At 48.1% G+C, this 18,901-nt stretch overlaps 6 protein-coding genes across 6 annotated transcripts, besides 7 other annotated features; all 6 read left to right on the top strand.

The window, feature by feature from the left end:
- Positions 1-246: 246 nt before the first annotated feature.
- Positions 247-300: a sequence feature (T-rich).
- A 315-nt stretch (positions 301-615) lies between these two features.
- Positions 616-683: a microsatellite.
- Positions 684-816: 133 nt separating this feature from the next.
- Positions 817-861: a microsatellite.
- Positions 862-1,407: 546 nt separating this feature from the next.
- Positions 1,408-1,433: a microsatellite.
- Positions 1,434-1,905: 472 nt separating this feature from the next.
- Positions 1,906-1,930: a microsatellite.
- A 489-nt stretch (positions 1,931-2,419) lies between these two features.
- On the top strand, positions 2,420-3,985 carry Tb11.02.4440 (aminopeptidase, putative; the record flags this gene model as incomplete). The annotated part of the gene is made up of 1 exon (XM_823640.1): positions 2,420-3,985. One exon carries the CDS (start codon positions 2,420-2,422, stop codon positions 3,983-3,985), a length of 1,566 nt encoding a protein of 521 aa, XP_828733.1.
- A 1,216-nt stretch (positions 3,986-5,201) lies between these two features.
- Positions 5,202-7,343, top strand: Tb11.02.4430 (hypothetical protein, conserved; the record flags this gene model as incomplete). The annotated part of the gene is made up of 1 exon (XM_823639.1): positions 5,202-7,343. The coding sequence occupies one exon, from the start codon at positions 5,202-5,204 to the stop codon at positions 7,341-7,343; it is 2,142 nt and encodes a 713-aa protein (XP_828732.1).
- A 432-nt stretch (positions 7,344-7,775) lies between these two features.
- On the top strand, positions 7,776-9,605 carry Tb11.02.4420 (hypothetical protein, conserved; the record flags this gene model as incomplete). Its single annotated transcript, XM_823638.1, has 1 exon — positions 7,776-9,605. The coding sequence occupies one exon, from the start codon at positions 7,776-7,778 to the stop codon at positions 9,603-9,605; it is 1,830 nt and encodes a 609-aa protein (XP_828731.1).
- A 1,962-nt stretch (positions 9,606-11,567) lies between these two features.
- On the top strand, positions 11,568-12,782 carry Tb11.02.4410 (hypothetical protein, conserved; the record flags this gene model as incomplete). Its single annotated transcript, XM_823637.1, has 1 exon — positions 11,568-12,782. One exon carries the CDS (start codon positions 11,568-11,570, stop codon positions 12,780-12,782), a length of 1,215 nt encoding a protein of 404 aa, XP_828730.1.
- Positions 12,783-13,661: 879 nt separating this feature from the next.
- Positions 13,662-13,684: a microsatellite.
- Position 13,685: 1 nt separating this feature from the next.
- Positions 13,686-13,721: a microsatellite.
- Positions 13,722-14,012: 291 nt separating this feature from the next.
- Tb11.02.4400 (hypothetical protein, conserved) lies at positions 14,013-15,605 on the top strand (the record flags this gene model as incomplete). The annotated part of the gene is made up of 1 exon (XM_823636.1): positions 14,013-15,605. One exon carries the CDS (start codon positions 14,013-14,015, stop codon positions 15,603-15,605), a length of 1,593 nt encoding a protein of 530 aa, XP_828729.1.
- A 1,295-nt stretch (positions 15,606-16,900) lies between these two features.
- Tb11.02.4390 (hypothetical protein, conserved) lies at positions 16,901-18,553 on the top strand (the record flags this gene model as incomplete). Its single annotated transcript, XM_823635.1, has 1 exon — positions 16,901-18,553. The coding sequence occupies one exon, from the start codon at positions 16,901-16,903 to the stop codon at positions 18,551-18,553; it is 1,653 nt and encodes a 550-aa protein (XP_828728.1).
- Between the last annotated feature and the right edge of the window lie 348 nt (positions 18,554-18,901).

The following is an 18,901-nucleotide window of genomic DNA, read 5'->3' as shown; positions in this document are numbered from 1 at the left end:
TCTGCTTATTTCTGCTTATTTTCGGTGATAGCATGTCTTGTTTGTTAACATGTGTGAGAGATGAACTGCTGCGCGTGTGAGCGTACAGTTCATACTTGTGCCTGTTTGGAGCCCCTTTTTTAAATTACTGCTTACTCTGTATTTGTTTGCTTGTTTTGTTTCGTTTACCCGCTCCAACTGAGCGATTTGGCTCATCGAGGCGTGGCGCTGTGGGTGTCCAGAAGTGAAAAGCTAAGGGAGAATCACAAAAAGAAAAAAAAATAAAAAATGAAAAACAACAAGACAAAACAAAACAAAAAAGGGGAAGAAACGAAAAGGGGTTAAGGGCAAAAGGGTTTCCCATTCGCTTCTCCTTTTCCTTTTCTTGTCCCCTTCTGTTAAAACAACAACAGGAACATAAGCAGGAACTGTTGTGATAAGAATTACTACAATGATTATTGCAGCTTTCAGAGATATTGAATGAGGGATTGGCTACAAAAAGGAATGAATGTATGCACATATGTATATATGTATATGCGTGCATGTTTGCGTTTACGTGTTAGTTTGTTTGTTTGTTTCTTTGCGTGGCGTCTGTGGTGGGTGGAAGGAAGTGTTGCTTCTGCCAATTTCGCTATCTTATTTTTATTATTATTGTTACTACTGCCATTACTATTACTCTTATTATTGTTATTGTTACTACTATTTTTTCTTTGCATGTTTCATAACCTTTTTTTTCTCTTTTTAGTTGTTGTCGCCGCTTATGTTATTTACTTTCTTTATCCAGTTGAAACGTTTTAAGCTATGTTTACAATCATTTTTTGACCCCGTAGGGGTATGATATACATACATGCATATAAACATGTATGTATTATATATATATATTGATAATGATGAGAAATCATTTTTCACCCACTTTTGTTTTTTGTTTCTGAAGGTGTCGGGACATTCTTCTGATACTCCAGCGGTGTTTTTTTTTTCTCGTTCATTTAGACCTTCCATATTATTCTGCCACAGTTGCTGTCTTTGTGACCACAATTACTGTTTTTTTTCTTCCTTTATTTTACGAACATAAAAATATCTACGCTAATTTAAATTCATTTCTCCCCCTTTCCATTCAATTATCATTAATAACAAACAAACAACCAAGCACTTCTAATTAAAAAAAAAATATGCACTCACTTTTCTGCACGTGCACTTGGACTTACACAAGTTGCCGGTGGAATACTACTACTACTACTACTCACGGCGTTTCGTGCTGTTTATATCTATATTAAAACTATATATATGTAACTGCTATTCCTGTTATTATAATAATTGTTATTGCTATTATCACTATTATTGTCATTTTTTCTAATAATAATGATAGTAGCATTAGCAATCAATTACTTTTTTTTATATATATCCTACAGTTGAAAGGGTGGAGGGGAAATATATATATATATATATATATATATGCGTAAGTTTATTCCCTCTTCTCTAATTGAATATCCGAATTAGACGTTGGTTCTTTCTTTCTTTTTTTCTTTTCTCCTGTCCTGTCTCCACCTTCTTCCCTATTCCGTTTTGCTGTTGCAACATTTGGAGGGGGTTGTAGATGTATGGGTGCTGGGAATGGGGGAAATATGTCAAAAATGAAACCTAAGGAAGAAAAATAATGTAAGGAGAGAGAAGAAGAGAACTATTGGGGAAAATTGAATCAAAAGGAACAGAAAAGGGAAAAAGGAAAAGTAAGAGAGATTTTTTTAAAAAGGGGGAAAAAGAAGATGTGGAAAGTAAGGGTAAAGGAAAGGTAAGTTGAAGAAGCGAATCAGCGGATTATTACCTGAGGAGGGGCGGGGGGGGGGGAGGCGGTAATGACAAGTCGCCCGCAGGATGGATAAAATTTACGGGCCAAACAAGTGCTAAATCAGGAGACAGGTCGTACTTTTATTATTATTATTATTATCATTATCACCCTTACTGCTGTTTTTAATGTTTCTTTGTCCCTTTCTCTGTTTCTACGCTTCCACTGTTGCGTTGACGGAAGAAATGGGGTAACTTTGTCTTTGTCTTTTTTTTTTTTTGAAAGGCAAAAAAATTCTTAAACTTGACAGATACCAAGGCTCTCACACCCTTGATACCAATATGCGGTCACTCCTGCGCCTCTATTTTCTCCTTTTTTTTCTTCTTGCCATGGAAAAGCAAATCTCGACTTTTTTTTTTGAAAGGAGTACGTTCGAACTTCACCGGTATATCGCCATTGAGTTGCTAACAACCGAAGTACATATCAGTTGACAGAAGTGCAATATTTCTTGCTTGGGACTTACGTTAGCAGGAATTTGTTAAAAAGGGAGTGTAGCAACAACAATAAGAGATAAGGTGCATAAGGGGACCTGAAGCACAAAGGGAGGGAGGAAAGAAACGCACGCAAAACAAGTCAATAAATAAGAAGGAAAGTCCCATGCCTACTTTACCCAAGGCCGAAGCAAAAGAGCTTTCTGCGTTCGTCCAGTCGTGCGTCGAATACAAAACCAATGTTTGCTTCACCGATGTCACCGCCTACGAAAGCAACCAGAAGGGTGTACTGTCCTCAGGACTCGCTGTTCTTGTTGGAACTCACAAGCAACTCCGTGACCCCGCCGTCCAGCGTTTACCATTTTACAATCCCGCTGTTGCTGAAGCTATTGAGCGGGTGAAGGAAGGTGGGACGTACGGCGTTTTGGTGGAGGGACTTGCGAATGCGGCAGGCTCAAAGTTCGTGCGCGTTGTCGTTGGTGAGGTGCCCACGAAGGCATCTCGCAACAACTGCCCTGCCCGACCGGATGTTGTGACTGCACTTGTAACTGCTGCATTGGACGAAGTTAAAGAGCCTAATGCAACGGTGGATGTCTTTGTGCTTTCCAATGCTGTCCTTCCCATCGCTGCTGCTGTAGCACGCTGTGGAAAGCACAACTTCTCCGCAAAGGATGGTGCGGCAGCGGCGGCTTACAACAGTGGTAAGGTCAGCCGGTTGCAGGTGGTGTTCCCGGAGCCGCCCGCGATCCCGCCAAAGGACTTGGAGGCGGTTGCCACTTCGACGCAACTCTGCCAGCGTCTTGTTGACGCGCCTCCCAACCTGCTAACCACTGCAACCTTCACAGAAATTGCGCAAGGCTACGCAAAGGCGCTTGGCTTCGATGTGGACGTCATTTGTGGTGACGATTTGTGTGAGCGCGGCTACGGAGGCATATACAGTGTGGGAAAGGCTGCTTTTGAGGCTCCTCGTCTCGTAACGCTGTTGTACACACCGAAGGGCACTCCCGTCAAAAAGGTGTCCCTCGTCGGCAAGGGCATCGTGTATGATTGTGGCGGTCTCGCGCTCAAGCCGGCCGACTACATGAAATTGATGAAGCATGATATGGGTGGAGCGGCAGCCGTGTTTTGCGGTTTTCTGACAGCTGTGCGGCTTCAGCAGCCAGTGCAGCTCAGTTGCACATTGTGCCTCGCGGAGAACGCCATTGGTCCTAAGAGCTACAGAAACGACGACATCATCGTTATGAAGTCTGGCAAGACGGTGGAGGTAATCAACACTGACGCAGAGGGCCGCATTGTGCTCGGCGATGGTGTTTTCCACGCGACGAATGAGTTGTCCTTTACCCCAGATGTTGTCATCGATATGGCAACTCTTACGGGAGCACAAGGTATTGCCACTGGTCGCCACCATGCGGGATTGTACGTCAACGAGGAGGGGGCTGAAGCTGCAATGTTGCGGGCGGGACGGGAGTCAGGGGAGACATGCTTCCCGGTGCTTTACTGCCCGGAATATCACGAGCCCGAGTTCAAGAGCAATCATGCCGACATGACCAACTTGATGGAGAGACGTGACAATGCTGGTGTTTCATGTGCTGGTTACTTCATTACTACCCATTTGAGCCCGAAATTCACTGGCGCGCACATCCACGTGGATTTGGCGTACCCAGTGTTTAACAGCAATGGGGCAACAGGCTTCGGCCCTGCCTTACTTACCGAGTACTTCCGAAAATTGTAGCCACATGGCGTGCAAGTATCGGTTCCCGAATTTGGAAAATCGTTGTAGGGGAAACGAATGTGAATGAAGGGTCTTGACTGCCCATGTTGGAGATTTCTTCTACATGATTTCCTTAACCTGCTCTCTTGGGGTTTGTGTAGGCGCGGATTGGGATGAGGTCGTGGAGGAAAAAGGGAGAACACATACACACACACTCAACCACCCACTCACAAGGGGAACTGCGGGAAAGGGGAAGGGAAGGAAAATAAATACATGGTGAATTCTTCTTTGTTTTTGAAAAAAAAATCCAAAAATCATTCGGCTTCCTTTTATTTATTTATGTACTTCCTGCAGTCTTCGTCATCGTTACTGCTGTCACTTGCTACTGCAGCCGTTGTGGTTGCGGGGTTCATTTATGCCTCTCTAGGTAACCCTAACGGTCATCGCTATGCCCAGTGTGCGGTGTTTTGTGAGTTTACTCGTTTACTCGCTACAGCGTTATTATTATCATTATTATTTTTACTACTTTACTGCTATGCATATCATCTGAGTTCGCTCCCGTATGAAGTTGGACGAGGCGGGGTAAGTTGAGGAGGGAAACACAGATAAGAAAAATGGGGTGTAAGACTGAGGCTCGCGGTATTGTCGTTATTACTGCTGTTACTGCTAGTTGGCGCCACTGTTCTTTAAAATTGTTGTCTGTTTTACTTTACTTTTTTTTTTTCGATTTACACCACACAAGCGTTCTTGGAATTGTTGGTTATCTCCTGCCACACACCAAGCGTTTTTAACTTTGGACCAGTATGAGGGTTAGGTAGAGCTGTTTGATGTGTGGTGCATCACTCCGTTGTTTTTTTTTACTCTGTTCTTTCTGTTTTATTATCGTGTTGGTCACGGGACTGCTGGGACTTCATCGCCCCGCCATGCGGCTCTTGTTGTTACGCTCTTTCTTTTAAATCTTAATCGGTTCTCTGTGACAAATATACGGTATATCCTTTTGTTTCTTCTCCTCACTCTTGAATATTTGTTTCCTCATTTGAACAAATACTGTTCTTCCCTTCATGTCCACGTGTATACATGCACGTGTAGAGGCTCTCGCTCGTGGAAAGGAGAGAACCGCGGTGGTTTTGGTGAGGTGAGAGTTGTGCTTAGTTGCGTGTTTCTTCTAAGAGACAACTTCCCCCTTTCCATAGGGCAATCTGCACCCCCCCCCCCTCCCACCCGGCAGCACTAGCGGATGGAAGAAATCATCGAGTTGTGTGCCTTATGTACTTCTGAAGAGGGGCACATGGATTTTGTGTTGGGATCGGTGCTTACCTTTATGTTGCAGAGGACAGCGCAAGTGGCTCTCCCTCGAATGTCTGCATTGGAACGTGGGAGCCTGACATTGCGCCTTATCAGTGCTGGGGGGCTCCAAAATGAAACATGTCGACATTTCGTATTTGAGAAACTCTGTCCACCGTACAACGCTGCACTGTTACTGCGGCTAAGTCACGAGCTTTATTTAAGACCCACCGAGCGCATGACAGCGTTCTCCAGGCCAAACTCCTCTGAGTCGCCGACACGTCTTAAACACTCCTTACCACTTTTTTCCCTCGTGCGTGGAGCCAAGGATGCCTCCCGGTCCCAACCACCTGTGGACTTTCGCAGCACTGATGTCAGTGAGCTACTCTCTGCACTCCTTGACTCGTGGAATCCTGCACATCCCACTTCATTGTCATTAGGGGAACTTCCACCTGGTCTCGCCACCTTTTTGGCCTTCCAGTACCCCTTGCGCATCTTGGTGATGCTCCAAAAGGATGTGGTTGAACCGTTTGTTCCGGCATCGTGGCGAAATACGTGGCATCAGCTTTGTTTCGAAGGAAGCGGACGCGGCTCGGTGGACTCTCTGCACAATCTATTGGTGGGTGGGATGTGCGAGGGCTTTTGGCCTGCGCTTCGGCGTGTGTTAGTGAACCCTCTCCTCGGTGGGGAGAAGGGTTTGAAGGAGAAAGAGGGTGATGGTGATCAATTCGATGTGCTTGAAGGCACCACCGTGTTGGCTCTACACGCAGTTTTTCGCCTGTGGTTAGGTGAATTACGGCAAATGTGGAGTGCGTTGGGGGGAGGTGTTGTGGTTAGCGAGAGTGGGGGTCACTCGGCACAAAATCCCTCGTTTTGCGACACTTTGGCAGGTGGGCTATTGTTGCTGGAGCAGGACGGGGGCCTGGAGGGCTGTGAGACCGTCGCTCTTTGTGCACCACACGCCCTCCTTCTTGTGTTGTATGATGGATACTGCTTAGCTTCGCAGGTGGTTCGCCACGCGCTAGACCACCCCAATGTAGCCCTTTTGGGGCCGTCCTTCGCCGATTTAGAGAGCGACGGGGGGCCGTTGCTTGGGGAGTTGGGTGTTAAGAGCGGGTCCGCCTTTTTCGCTGCGCTGGCTCTGCGGCTACCGGTGTCACAGCTTTATATTGCTGGACGCGTGTGGCAGTTGCTTGAGACGATTGTCTCCAATAAGGCCAGGGGCAAGGAGAATGACGAACATGTAGCGGTGCTTCGTTCAAGACTCCAGGCTATGTTGAGCAGCTTTGTCTACAGTAACTTGAAATTGGGGACGACTCGTAGCAGCGAATTGTCTGTGGGGGGTGCAACCCCGGTCACACAATCTCCTTCTTCAGCGGCTGGTTTAAGGGCAGATGAGACACCGCGCGCGACATTGCGGCTAAAGCGCCTGCGGGTCACTGAGCCGTCATCTCAACCTGGCACCACAACAGGTGGTGATGGTGGTGGCGGTTTGAACGCATCCCATGCGGTACCAGGAGGTCAAGATATCGCCTCTGCCGTACCGCTCCTGTGCGAAACACTAATTGAGTTTGCTCTTAGTGAACTTTCTCAACCTGTGATTCCCGCTCAACACCATTCCTCAGCAGCGGCTGTTAGGGCCTCTGGTAACGAAGAATCGCTGGGTGGCACACGCTTAGTGCTTTTAACCCCACCTCACATTAAGGGTGTCCTTAATCTGCTTTCACCTACGTCCTCCCAGTTACCTTCGTTCTGTTTGACGCCGGTCTGTGACGTGAGTTGCGTGCTGATGTCGGTGTTACTGTATCGGAGGTGCGCGACCTTGCACCAATGGCTGCTCAATGAGAAGCGAGCTGAGGTGAGGGCAACTGTGGCGACTCGTTTAACACGGCGTACACGGCAGTGGGGCCGTTTTCTCGCGCCGTTGGGCCTGTTTCGCTACGTTCCGGTGGCGGATGTGCTGCTGCCCCAATGCCTCCAGGCGATGGAAGGGAAAAGTACGTCAATGGCGACTGACCTGATGCCAGCAACAGATGCTGCTGTTGTTGAGTTCTGCGGTGCCGTCAGGGTTTGTATTGTTCAGCATACCCGCTGACAATGCTGGCTGCGCTGGGGGTATTTGATATGGTTGTTCGGTGGGTTTTCATCATGGTGTCATGTTTTGGTGGACCGTTATGTTTACCTTGTCGGGTGTTGCTTCCACACAAATTTTTCCTGTTGCTACCACATGTATACCCGTGTGAACTTCACTAACGTGCCCCTTGCCTTTCCTTCTACTCTCTTCTAGGTCGTCTAACAGTCAGTTGACCCAAGGCTTCTCAACGGTAATACGCCCCCTTCGCAAAGGGTAAAGTGGCGAAGAAACAAAGAGGAGTGTGTATTCCGGAGTAAAAGTTGTTGCTCCTGACCCTGATAGGCGACTTCTTTTCATCTTCACGTATTACTACCACCAGAGGAAAGAAGCCCTCAGGCGCATTAATACATTGCTTCCATACGTCGGATCTACTTGCCTTTGCGCTTGCTCGAAATGAGTGTCACTGAAGGAGATGAACGTGCTACTGAGGTTGGACCGGAACCCAAGCTTGTGATAAGTGAACCGAAGCGCTTCGCGATTCTCGTAGTCGGTGTTTTCGGCTGTGTTTGTGTGTCCCTCACCTTCGGCTTCAACATATTCAGCGGAGATTTGCAAGAGCGGTACCACTTCACACAGGCCGAAATGACGACGATCAGTACCGTTGGTCTTGTCTTATCTTACTTTGGTCTGCCCTACGCCTTTGTGTACGACTACTTCGGTGTTTTCCCCGTATTGGTGATGGGTTTTGTCATGATGGCCACCGGTTTGCTTTTCATGGCACTGACGTTTGGGGGTACCATTACCGCTTCCGTTGTTCTGTTGTGCGTTTTTAATGGCATCTTCAACTTTGCAAGTGGCCTTTATGACCTTGCTTGCGTGGTGACGACCCTAACTCAGTTTCCTACTGCAAAGGGTTGGATCGTGGCGGTGATGAAGACGTTTATTGGTTTGGGCTCCGCCTTGCTGGGGGCAATACAGTTAGCGTTCTTCGAGGACGACCCCACGAATTACTTTTATTTCCTTCTGGCGTTTGGGGCTGTCGTTGGTATTGTTGTGATGCTCGTGATGCGTTCGGCTCCTTACATAATAACGGACTATATGCTCAAGCACCTAACGGAAGAGGAGATAACGAGACGTGAGGCAACAAAGGCTGTGTATTTAAGACAGGAGCCTCCTACCTTGCGCTTTGCTATTGGGCTGCTCATTATCACTGTGCTCATCATTGTTCTGCCCCTACAAAGTGCCCTGATTGCGTATACGGATGTGTCGCCGTTCAACCGAAAGGCCTCTACAATAGTGTTTGTGGTTATATGGCTTCTGTATCCAATTGTTTGCCTACCGGCCAAATGCCTGGATAAAAGCTGGAGGTTCTGGCGTAAGGAGAGCCAGGTTTCCGCGGGGAGCATCGAAGACCAAAGAAGGGACGACGGATCGTCCGAGGGTGAGATAGATGAGCTGGACTACATCCCACCACAGTACCAGACGCGTTTCATTGATAGCGTCAAGACATTGAGGCTGTGGGCGCTCTTTTGGTCACTATTTTGTACCCTTGGGGCTGAGTTTGTTGTCTTGATAAACACCCGCTTCCTTTTCGCTGCCCTTGCCGGCAAAGAGATTGATGACTCCCTCAATACTTTACTAACTGTGCTGAACGGTACGGGAAGCGCCGCGGGCCGTCTCATTATGAGCTACCTTGAGATATGGTCACAGAAGCGCAAGGCGGAGGATCGTATTCCCATCACAGTCACACTCTTCATACCAACAGCCGCTATCACCATCATGCTTGTTCTCTTTCTCACCGTGTCCAATGAATACGTATTACCGTTTGCGTTTGTTGTGGGTGCCATTGGAAATGGCATCATTGCCTCGGTGACTATCCTTGTTGTGAACACAATTTACGCCAAGGATTTGGGGTTACACTACAACTACTGTTTCGTCGCCACGGCCTGCTCCACCATACTGTACAACCGTCTCTTGTACGGGGAGTGGTATACGTATGAAGCTAACAAACTCGGGGTGGAGGTTTGCTTGGAGCGTGTGTGTGTTCAAATGCCACTTCTCGTTATGCTCGGTCTCAACTTGACTGCATTTGGAACAAATACATACGTGCACTGCGAATACCTCAAGTTGGTTCGATCGGCACTGGAAGGCCGCCGGGTTGCAGCCGAGTCCCTCCCTAAAAAGCCGGAGGGTGCAAATGATATCAATTCCATACGGCTTGAGTTGCCAGCGGAGACGAGTGCTGCACCTTATGGCTCAAGGGACCGCAGGGGGACTGAGTGATGATGTTTTGGCTATCTCTCGAAGGAATATTAACACTGTTAGCAGGGATGAGCATAAAATCAACTTGCAACGCAAAGAATGTTTATGGATGGAGTGAGTGGACCCTGTGCCGCGACAAAATGTGTGTGTGTGTTTTGTAACGGATGTGAGGGCGTGCGCAGCACTATGATGTGGAAGTGACAACAACAATATGAAGAGGAATTACTCTGACGGTGCTTTAGAATCGCCATATTGCTTTATTCGGCTAGGGGCCACCAGGACTGCTCTGCATATTACAGTCGAGGAAGAAAGGGTATCGATAATGTTGAGCTCATAGTCTCATTATCCCTCCTTCTTGAGGGTGGTGAAATGGGGATGTCTTTCAAAAGCCAAGCTTATTCAATACTTTCTATCGTACTTTGTTTTCCCTTCACTATTGTAAGTTCATATCTTTATTTCTTTCTAGTTTTATTATCGCGAATATTATTGATGAATGTGCCGAAGGGTTTGTGTGGTAGCGTTTTTTTTCCTTCGCCCCTTGGGGATATATTATGAAATAAATCCATAACGGTGGAGGCTTGTTATTAATATTTTTCCTTTCCTTTTTATTTTTCTGAACTCTCCCCTTACTACTTTGTTTGGTGCTCCTGAGTCGTTTGGTTGTGGGAAATAACGAGATTGGCCGACGCTCCTGGTGTTGTAATTTGACGCAAAGAGGCATAACTTCTCCATTTCCCCTTTACTTATCTGTTCAAGTAAATAAATATATGTATGTGCATGATTTCTTCGTATAACCTCTTCTGTCTTTTTTCCTGTTACTAGCTCCACCTCATCGAGACATTATGATGCGAGTCTAACACTCACCACCCCAAAGTGAGACGAGATTTTCCGTTGTTGTACATTTGTCCCTAGTCTCCCATTCTTTTTCTTTTTAAAATTCCCTCCTATAGTAGGGGAACCACAGGTAGTTTTGTATATCTGTGACGAGCGCCGGTCAGCCGTTTACTCTATTCACTCATTTGTTCGATGCGCGACCATGTGTCTTCACAACTACCTTCATTTCCGTCCTCATTGTTAATCTGTCAGCACCGTTGTTCGATTCTCGACTGCCGTGTTGTTACGCTTACTCCATTTTGTTATTTCCGTTGTGGAGATATGTGTGAGAGTACCTGTATGGGTCTGCGTTTTCCTTGGTGTGCCATATCGCGCTCAACTTTTCCCAGTCTTATTCTCTACTCTCCCGCATTTTTAGTTTTACTCTTTAGGAAACAGTATTGGAGGTCAGATGCTTCAGTTGAGCATACCATGTAGTCTGCCGTATCTACGAAAATGTCAGAGATTTAAATATCGGATAACTCGTACCGATTGCGGGGGAGCTGTTTTCTATGAGCAGTAAAAATGTTGAATTATATCGCACTCTAATGTCGAGAGTGTGAAATACGGGGGTCACATGACGCCGCCTCCCCACGTGAAAGCGGTTTGTTCCCTAAAGAGTTGCATTAACTGTGGGGCGGGCGCGCCGATCGCTGGTGGGCGGTGAGGGTTAGGAAGGACCGCATTTGCACGTAACGATTAAGGTGACATATTTGATCCGTGATGTGCGGCAGTTTATTTCTTAATCTCGTTTCCATGCCATCTTACATAACGACATTTCGCGTGTGACGTTTTTTCCCCCTTCTTTGGTATACATTGAGAATCGAACAGCGGCATGGCAGTTTCTGTTGCTTTTCCGTTACCTTGGGTTATTTTTATACTGGAGGTGGTATGTTGGTTGAGATGCGGTGCGCGACCGTCAGCCATTAGGTATAAACGGCTGATTTGTCGCTTGGAGTTATTTTAGTTGCTTTTTTCTTTTCGTATTTTTTTTCGTTATTTCCCCTCTGCAATGGTGGGTGTCTATTTTAATCGTTGACAGCACTGAGTGCGTCTTTAGGCTTCCAACTTTCTGCTCCACTCCGTCCATTCCGGCTGTAGTCCCTTCTGATGCCCACTGCAGTTAGGCAGGACAGTGGCAGCAGCGGTGGCCCTGTCACAGCGGCAACTTCACAGACACTCACTGAGGCGGTTGCGATTACTGAAGATTATGTCCGAATGCTAAGGCACACAATTAAGCAGCATGATGCGGAGAAGTTGGCGTTGATTGAGCGAATCGACAGTTGCCTGAAGCCCGAGCAGGCCGAGGCGCAGCGCTTACGATGTGAGGCTGCTCAGAGAGTTGAGGAATTAGGGAAGGTTCAGAGAGAACTTTCGGAAACGCGCTCAATGCTACAGGAAGAGAGGGAACGGGCGAATCGCCTAATGTATGAAAACGTCGCGCTTCACGCGCAGGCGGGGGACGATCGTGCGACGATTGCTGCACTCATGAAGCAAACCGCTGCAGCGAGATCGGGAGCTCAGAAGCTTCCAAATCCCACTGCCTCCACCTCACCGACCAGGCGAACTACGTCAAAACGTCGCAGCGGACAGCAAACCATTAGCTTGCGGCAAGCGTGTGCCACCCAGCAGCATGATACCACAGGCGATGAGGACCCGTACACCAGCAACTCAGCAAACGAACTTTCTTCCCCGTCATCTGCCCTCGTGGCTGCTCTCAGAGAGGAGGTTGAGATGCTGAAGTCATTGCTGGACGCGCAGCGAGCCATGCACGAGACCGAGCGAGCGAGCCGACTGCAGGAGGAGCGAGAACTGGAACGTCGGCGGACGGAGATGACGGGTACTCACCTCGCCTCAATTGAACGGCTGCACGGTTTACATCAGGCGAGCCTGGCGGATCTCATCCAGACACGGCACGACATGCGTATTGAGAACCGGGAGTTGCGCGGCACCGTTGAACGGCTCCAGGTAGCCCTTAGCGATGCACTAGCAACTCTCAAGGAAGAGAGGCAGAAACACACCGTCGACCTGCAGAGACAACGACAGATTGCAGATGAAAATGCTAAGGTGGTCACCGAGCGCCTGCGTCGGCAGCTTCAGGAGCGGAGGGCATTACTAATTACTGAACGCGAGCGGTATGGTGCTCTTCTCGTTCAACGCGGGGCGGAGTTGACGCGGCTGCGGGAGGAACGAACAAAGGACAAAAAGCGGTTGAGAGAGTTAGAGAAGTGGCGACGACTGGAGGTGGAGGGTGTCAATAGCGAAGTGAACCTTATGCGACAGGAGCTTAGGGCAATGCAGAGACGAATGTGGTTCTCCAGTTAGTTCTATCATCTCGTGTGCGGAACATCAAAGAAAAGGGGTGGGAGCGTTCGCACCATTAACGGTTATTAGCAGCTTATGCATGTAAGTTGTTTGGGTCATGTACTAGAATGGCATGAACTGTCACATTAGATGTCACTTAGATGAATGGACTGGGCGCCCTAAAGACTAGGAGGAGGGCGGGGCGAGAGGGTTCCGTTCTGTTCAAAGCGATTTTTGTTGCTTCACCTTTCATTTTTTCCCCCATTTTCCTGTAATACGCCCTTTGTAGCGTTCATTCTACAGGTATTCACTTCTTTGGGATGATGCTTTGTGCCCCACTGAATTATTTGTATAAGCGTTGTGGAGAAGGATAAAATCAAAGCGTGACTACTGTACATTCCTCTGGTGCCGTGCTTAACTCAACGCTAGTTGGAATGAAAGAGATTCCTCTTTCGCTCTCCTTTACTTTGCACTGTTTTTCCTTGTTTTTGTGTTTCGCTAATCCATCCTTTTTTTGCTGTCTTCCCACTTCTATGTTTGTTCCTTAGGTTGAAGAAGACGGGGACTGAAGAAGGAGGGGTGGCCAAATTACAGCATTGTCGCAGACTCGGAGCGGCCACTAATATCTTATCCCGAAACTTTGCCACACGCGAACGCGATCGCTTTTTTTAGAGCGGAGCGGCGAAAGACACACTTTACGGAAATATCAGCACGGCGTGCACTATCCTTCGCACTAGCGACGATCAAAACGAAACAGGGACAAAGGAAGAAACATATCTCTGTGAGAAAGCGTATCCCTCGTTGAGGTCGTGCAGGCGCAAGCTCGCCCAGTGTGGTTAATAGCAGCAGCAACCTGCTTTTACCCTTTTACGAAGGCCGACTTACCTTTGACCGACCGTCCACACACACACACACACACACACGTATATATATATATATACAGACATACGTATACATATAGCTGGCAGGGAGGCTAAATTTATTTCCTTTTTAAGAAAAGGGGGGGGGGTTAAGTGAGGGAGACGAGTGTGATAGCGAAAGAAAAGAAATAAAAGGAAAAGGTAAGCGGGAGGTAAAGGAGATTAATAACTTAGCGTGTTGCGTATAGAGAGATTCTACTGTTGCTACTGTGCGAGAACCGGAGAGGGAGGGAAAAGGAGGCGAAGTGGAGTAGTCAAGTAGGCGTAAGGGAGAGAAAGTTAATAATAGAGAGTGCAATAAGTAAACACAGTTACGGCCAGCAGTAACGTAATGTTGTCCCGAGCCCCACGACCAAATAACCGCCTCATCGTGGTCTGCAGTTGCATTAAAAATGTGTCGGGGTGGCCATTCTGGAAGTTTCAGCAAATGAGGAAGGTAAAGGGCGTTACCGATCTTTGCATGCTTGCCTTTAACTCCAGTGGTGGGAGCTTTGAAGCAAGTATCACTGGGAGCGACTACACATTGAAGAACTACGAAAATGTTGTTGGCTATCGTCAGGACATGCTTGAAGACTTTCTACAGCGTTGCCACGACCCCGGTCGGAGTTATTTTGTGTACGGTGGTCATGGGATGGGAGATTACCTGGAATTAGAGGAGAACAAACTGGCGTTGCAATGCCATGAGCTCGCCTCCATTCTCGGCAAGCGAAAATTTGAGGCGATGGTCTTTGATTCGTGTTTTATGGCCAGTCTCGAATGCGCTTATCAACTACGCCATAACACACGTTACATTGGGGCCTGTGAGGGTTATGTGTGGGCACCTGACCCCAACCTTGACCAACACGTCTTTAACCAGTACTCTGCCTCTGCTATGAGTCGCTTTAAACATCCAAAAAACATCCTACTTGCCATCCAGAGAGACTACTGCAACAAGTCTCCTCTCGCCGACTTCGCTGTGTTGGATACCACTCATGTGGAGTCGCTCAAGAAGTATGTTGAAGAACATGTGATGCAGCGAGTATACGATCGAGCAACGTTTTACAACAGTGAGCAGCAGCAGAGGTTGAGTAGTATCGCACAGAAAGAATTGCAAAACGCCTATGAGGATATCAAATGTGGAGCCAAGATGCTAGCTGCCGCGCCGTTAACAGCACAGGCGCCCTTATGCACGGCGCTGCGGAGAGATTCGGGGGACCTAATTCCAAAGAAGAAGAAGAGGGAGCCGGCTCGCTTAGCTCTTTTGCGGGCTGCGCATTTTGAACATGCTTTATACCCTTCGGAGGTGGATGACAAGCACATACTCGACCTAAAATCCTATCTTATTGACATGGCGCGTGAGGAGGAGGAGGGAGCCCTTGTTCTGCCAAAAGGGAGTGAGTTAATATCAACATCAGGTGCCTGTGGTGCCCTTAAGGGACCGCCACCACGTACCGGTGTTGTGGAGGTTCATGGTAGCCTTCCACCGCGGGAAACACATAATAGCGCACGATACGGGCGAGACAGCCGCCATAAAGGCCTCGACCTATTCCACCGTGTCGTTATTAGTCATAGACAACCCCGTAGAAAGAGCATATACGCTTCGCACTTGGGTGGGCTCTCTTTCCCCGTGTTGGAATACAGCCCATTGTCGAAGCCGCTGCGGGATTGGGAGGGTATGGACAAGAAGGAGTTGTTGCGAAAAGCAAGGGAGTTCCTACGAAAGGGTGTTGTGGAGGGTGTTCAGATGAGTGAGAGTGGAGCCAGCGAATGTGGTGTTAGGGGTGGCAGTAGCAGCATCACCGAAAATAGTGATAGCGTGGCGTCATCCATGGTTTCTCCACAGAATGTGAAGTTGGGAATTGCACCGTCAGCATTAATGCGCGCATCATTGACGACACCATCGTCGGGAGCTCCAGGACAAACCGTGAGCAGTGAGAACGGCTAATGCATAGATGGAGAGAGTTATACGAAGAGGACTATCTTCTGGTGTTGGCATCTCGTCCCAGATGCAAACAGAGGGGGGATACACAGAAATGTTTGTTTTTTTAATCACATTTTTCTTCTTTCGATGAGGTTAGGGAGAGCAACAGAGTTTGACCGTAGTTTATGTCCTTTCCAGTTTGAAACAGCTGAGATTCCTTGCGCCTCACTTTTATTTTATTGATTTCTATTTTTCGACTGTCGGTTTTTTCCTTTCCTCCTTTTACTCTCATTATTACTCTTCTACTTTTCCCGACGTCGCACTGATTTCTTGTATATGGTTGCTGGTCGACTGTTTTCCACACGCTAATACCGGGTAGTGCAGTCGTGGGTGTGTCTTTCCGCTGGCCTTACCCTGCTATGAGTTTCCGTTCACAAAAATTCTGCAGCGGGTGTTGTAATGTAACATTGTACCATTTGTGTTGTTGTTTAGTTTTCCTGTATTCTTTGTTGCGCTCCTTTCTCTCTGTTTTTTTTTGCGTCCGATGGTCACTCTCCTCGTGGTTTCTGTTGCGAAAATTGCCCGTTATGAGGGGATGGGAGGGGAAGAAATTTGCGGGGAGTGACTAATATTAACAGGGAAGGGCGTGACCTTTTTCTGAAAGGAACTGCCAGCGTTGTCTTTACTACATCTGCTATCTCAAACAATTGCTCTTGGTTCACGCTATTATGCCGTATTCCTTGTTGTTGATTAGCCCCCTTTGTCTTTTGCTGCTCCCTTTTACCTTACCTGACTTGTGTTTAGCTTACTAGAAACGCATGTGGCATTGAGCATTTACATGATGTAGGGGTTGGAGGGTGTGCCTCCCGCTTTTTCGAGAAATGTATAAATGCGCTCACATTTGTGTCTGACCTGCTTGATGTTTAGTGCGCATATGAATACATTCACGTCTGTAGACATGTATTTGCGGAATGAGTGTGTGTGTGTCTGTGTGTGTAGCTGAGACGCACCGTAATGCGCGTTGGGGGCATTCGGAGGTGAAATGGTGCTTGATTAATTAAACGGCATGCGCACGGTACCGATGTGCTGCCGTCCATGTCTTCAACGGGCTCCGAGTGAGGTGTGGTTATTAACCCTCTGAGCGCTTTTACGCAACTGGGAATGGCAGAGGCGTACGTTCCTACTGACACTCCCTCCGTGTTGCTGAGGTGTAGCAGTTTCGTTTACCGCTCTTACTTTTACTTTTTTTTTTTTTTCGTATCCTCTCTTTTTTCGGTCTGTGCACCTGATTTCACAGGATAGTGACAAAGGTGGAGTTTATGCAACTTCGACATGAATTGAAGTTTGCCGGATACGGCGCGGACAAATCTACTGTTTTGTTAGGCGATAATACAAGTGTTACCCACTGCCTGCAGCCAATATGGAAGGGCGAGAAGGTTAAGATATGTGTTGATGGTGTAAACGGCAACGATGGTAGCAGTGCGGAGAGTGATTTTGTGGAATCTGAGTGCAGTGAAAGTTATGTGAGCAGCGCCAGCTCCTGTAGCTACCGTGGCGGAAGTCCTTACGAAAGTAATTTCAGCGGCTGCACGTCTTCTCCACGTATTGGCCGAAGCAACTTGCAAGGGTGCCGGGAAGATGATGCGGTGGCGGGCGTCGGTACGCACGACGGCCAAGACATGACGTCTGTCTCCTTTCCTGTTCACGGTACTTTGCTTTCAATACGAGATCCGGCGCTCACTGGTGGGCTCCTCTTTCAACTTCATTTAGCGGATAAGGAACATACCCCCTACGCTGAGGCTTGCCGCACTGCTGTGGTACTTGGTTACAGCGAACAGGGTGAGGTTTTCCTCCTTCCTGTTCCGAGCCCGTGTATGACAAAAAAACCTTCTTACTACCAAAGTACGCCGCTTCTGCAACTCTCGCTTTCTGAACTCAGAGAGTACTATTCGTGGGGAGACAATCAACTATTGGAACCTACTTGTGATGATGTGCAGTCTTGGGAGTTACCGCACCTCGGCGGATTTATGGTGCGACCAGCGTTCGAGCACATGTGGCTTGCCACCGTGTTTGCCGTGGCATCTGATCGGTTATATTATTTGTCTGCGTGGTCTGCTTTTGTCCAATTCGTGGGCGTAGCGTGGGGGCTACCGTGGGTAAGAAAGTTTCCCGTTAATATTCCCGAGGGTGACCCAATCGTCAGCTTCGTAGCACCGCTTGTCGGCTGTAATTGCGGGCGATCACTTCGTGAAGTATATGGACTGCGGGAGTTGAGGCGGCGAGAGCAACAAGGCTCAACAGACGTGGGAACGGTGCCGGTTCCACCAGGGCCCGTCGCAAATGCGGATAGTAGTGGCTGGAGGGAGTTCTTACGGGAACTTCAGGAAGTGGTGGGCGATGCGGTCGCTGATTGGTCGCAACTTCCGGCAGCAGCAGAACACTGCGACTCGAAGGAGACGACCCCACCGACTTCAGCCGCCGTGACGGCTGCTGAGCGACTGCGGGAAGACGATGGTCAATTGACGAGCTCTTATGTTGTGGGAAAGAGGTCTGGTGATGGGGGGTTGCTGAGTGAAGCCTCAGTGGGAGTTGTACCAGCTGTGGAAAGTATGCTGAGGAGCTTTGGCACGGAAGTACAGCAGGATATCGGCAGAAACATTTCTAAAGATACGGGCCTTCCCTCCCCGTTTCTTTTCACTTTGTTTTTGAAGGCTGTGGCGTACTGGAAGTCGAATTTACTAACGGAGGAGCAACAGAGCAGTCAGCCGCTTGCTTTCATCGATTATTACGGCACAAACCCCCATGAGCGGTTCGTTGAAGCAATTGACTTGCTGCGGGTTCATCAAAGTAAGTTTCTTTCGGAGACACGACCGAACGCGCGCTCTTCTGGAAATTACTGTGACCAGTGTGTAGGACCGTGGACTGTGCAACGGATTGTTCGGATGCTTGCTGAGCCTGCAGTGACTAACTGACAATGAAGTACCACTGGCATGACGATGGCGGCGCCTGCCGCCGAAACGAGGAGGAAAACACAAGCCCCCCTTTTCGGGAAAAGGAAGAGAGGTTTCTCCACCTTCGATGCACCAGAGGGGAGCGCCCGGGAATATGAAGCGACGGCGTTTGCTTATTCTTTTCCCACCGGGGACGGTCGTACAGGTGCGTGTGGGCAGCACTTCACGATAAACTGATATCCGTTGCGTTAGACGTGGATCCTTACCTGTTCCTATTCTTTTTGGTCTTCAGTTAATTGTGAAGAATGGTAACCAACATACCGTGACCAGGTCTACATGTTGTTACCCCCTTCCCCTTTATTCTCATGT

The sequence above is a fragment of the Trypanosoma brucei genome (genome assembly GCF_000002445.2).
Source record: "Trypanosoma brucei brucei TREU927 chromosome 11 chr11_scaffold01 genomic scaffold, whole genome shotgun sequence".
NCBI classification, from domain to species: Eukaryota; Euglenozoa; class Kinetoplastea; order Trypanosomatida; family Trypanosomatidae; genus Trypanosoma; species Trypanosoma brucei.
The sequence above is the reverse complement of the archived record's forward strand: the minus strand, read 5'-3'. Positions and strand labels throughout refer to the sequence as shown.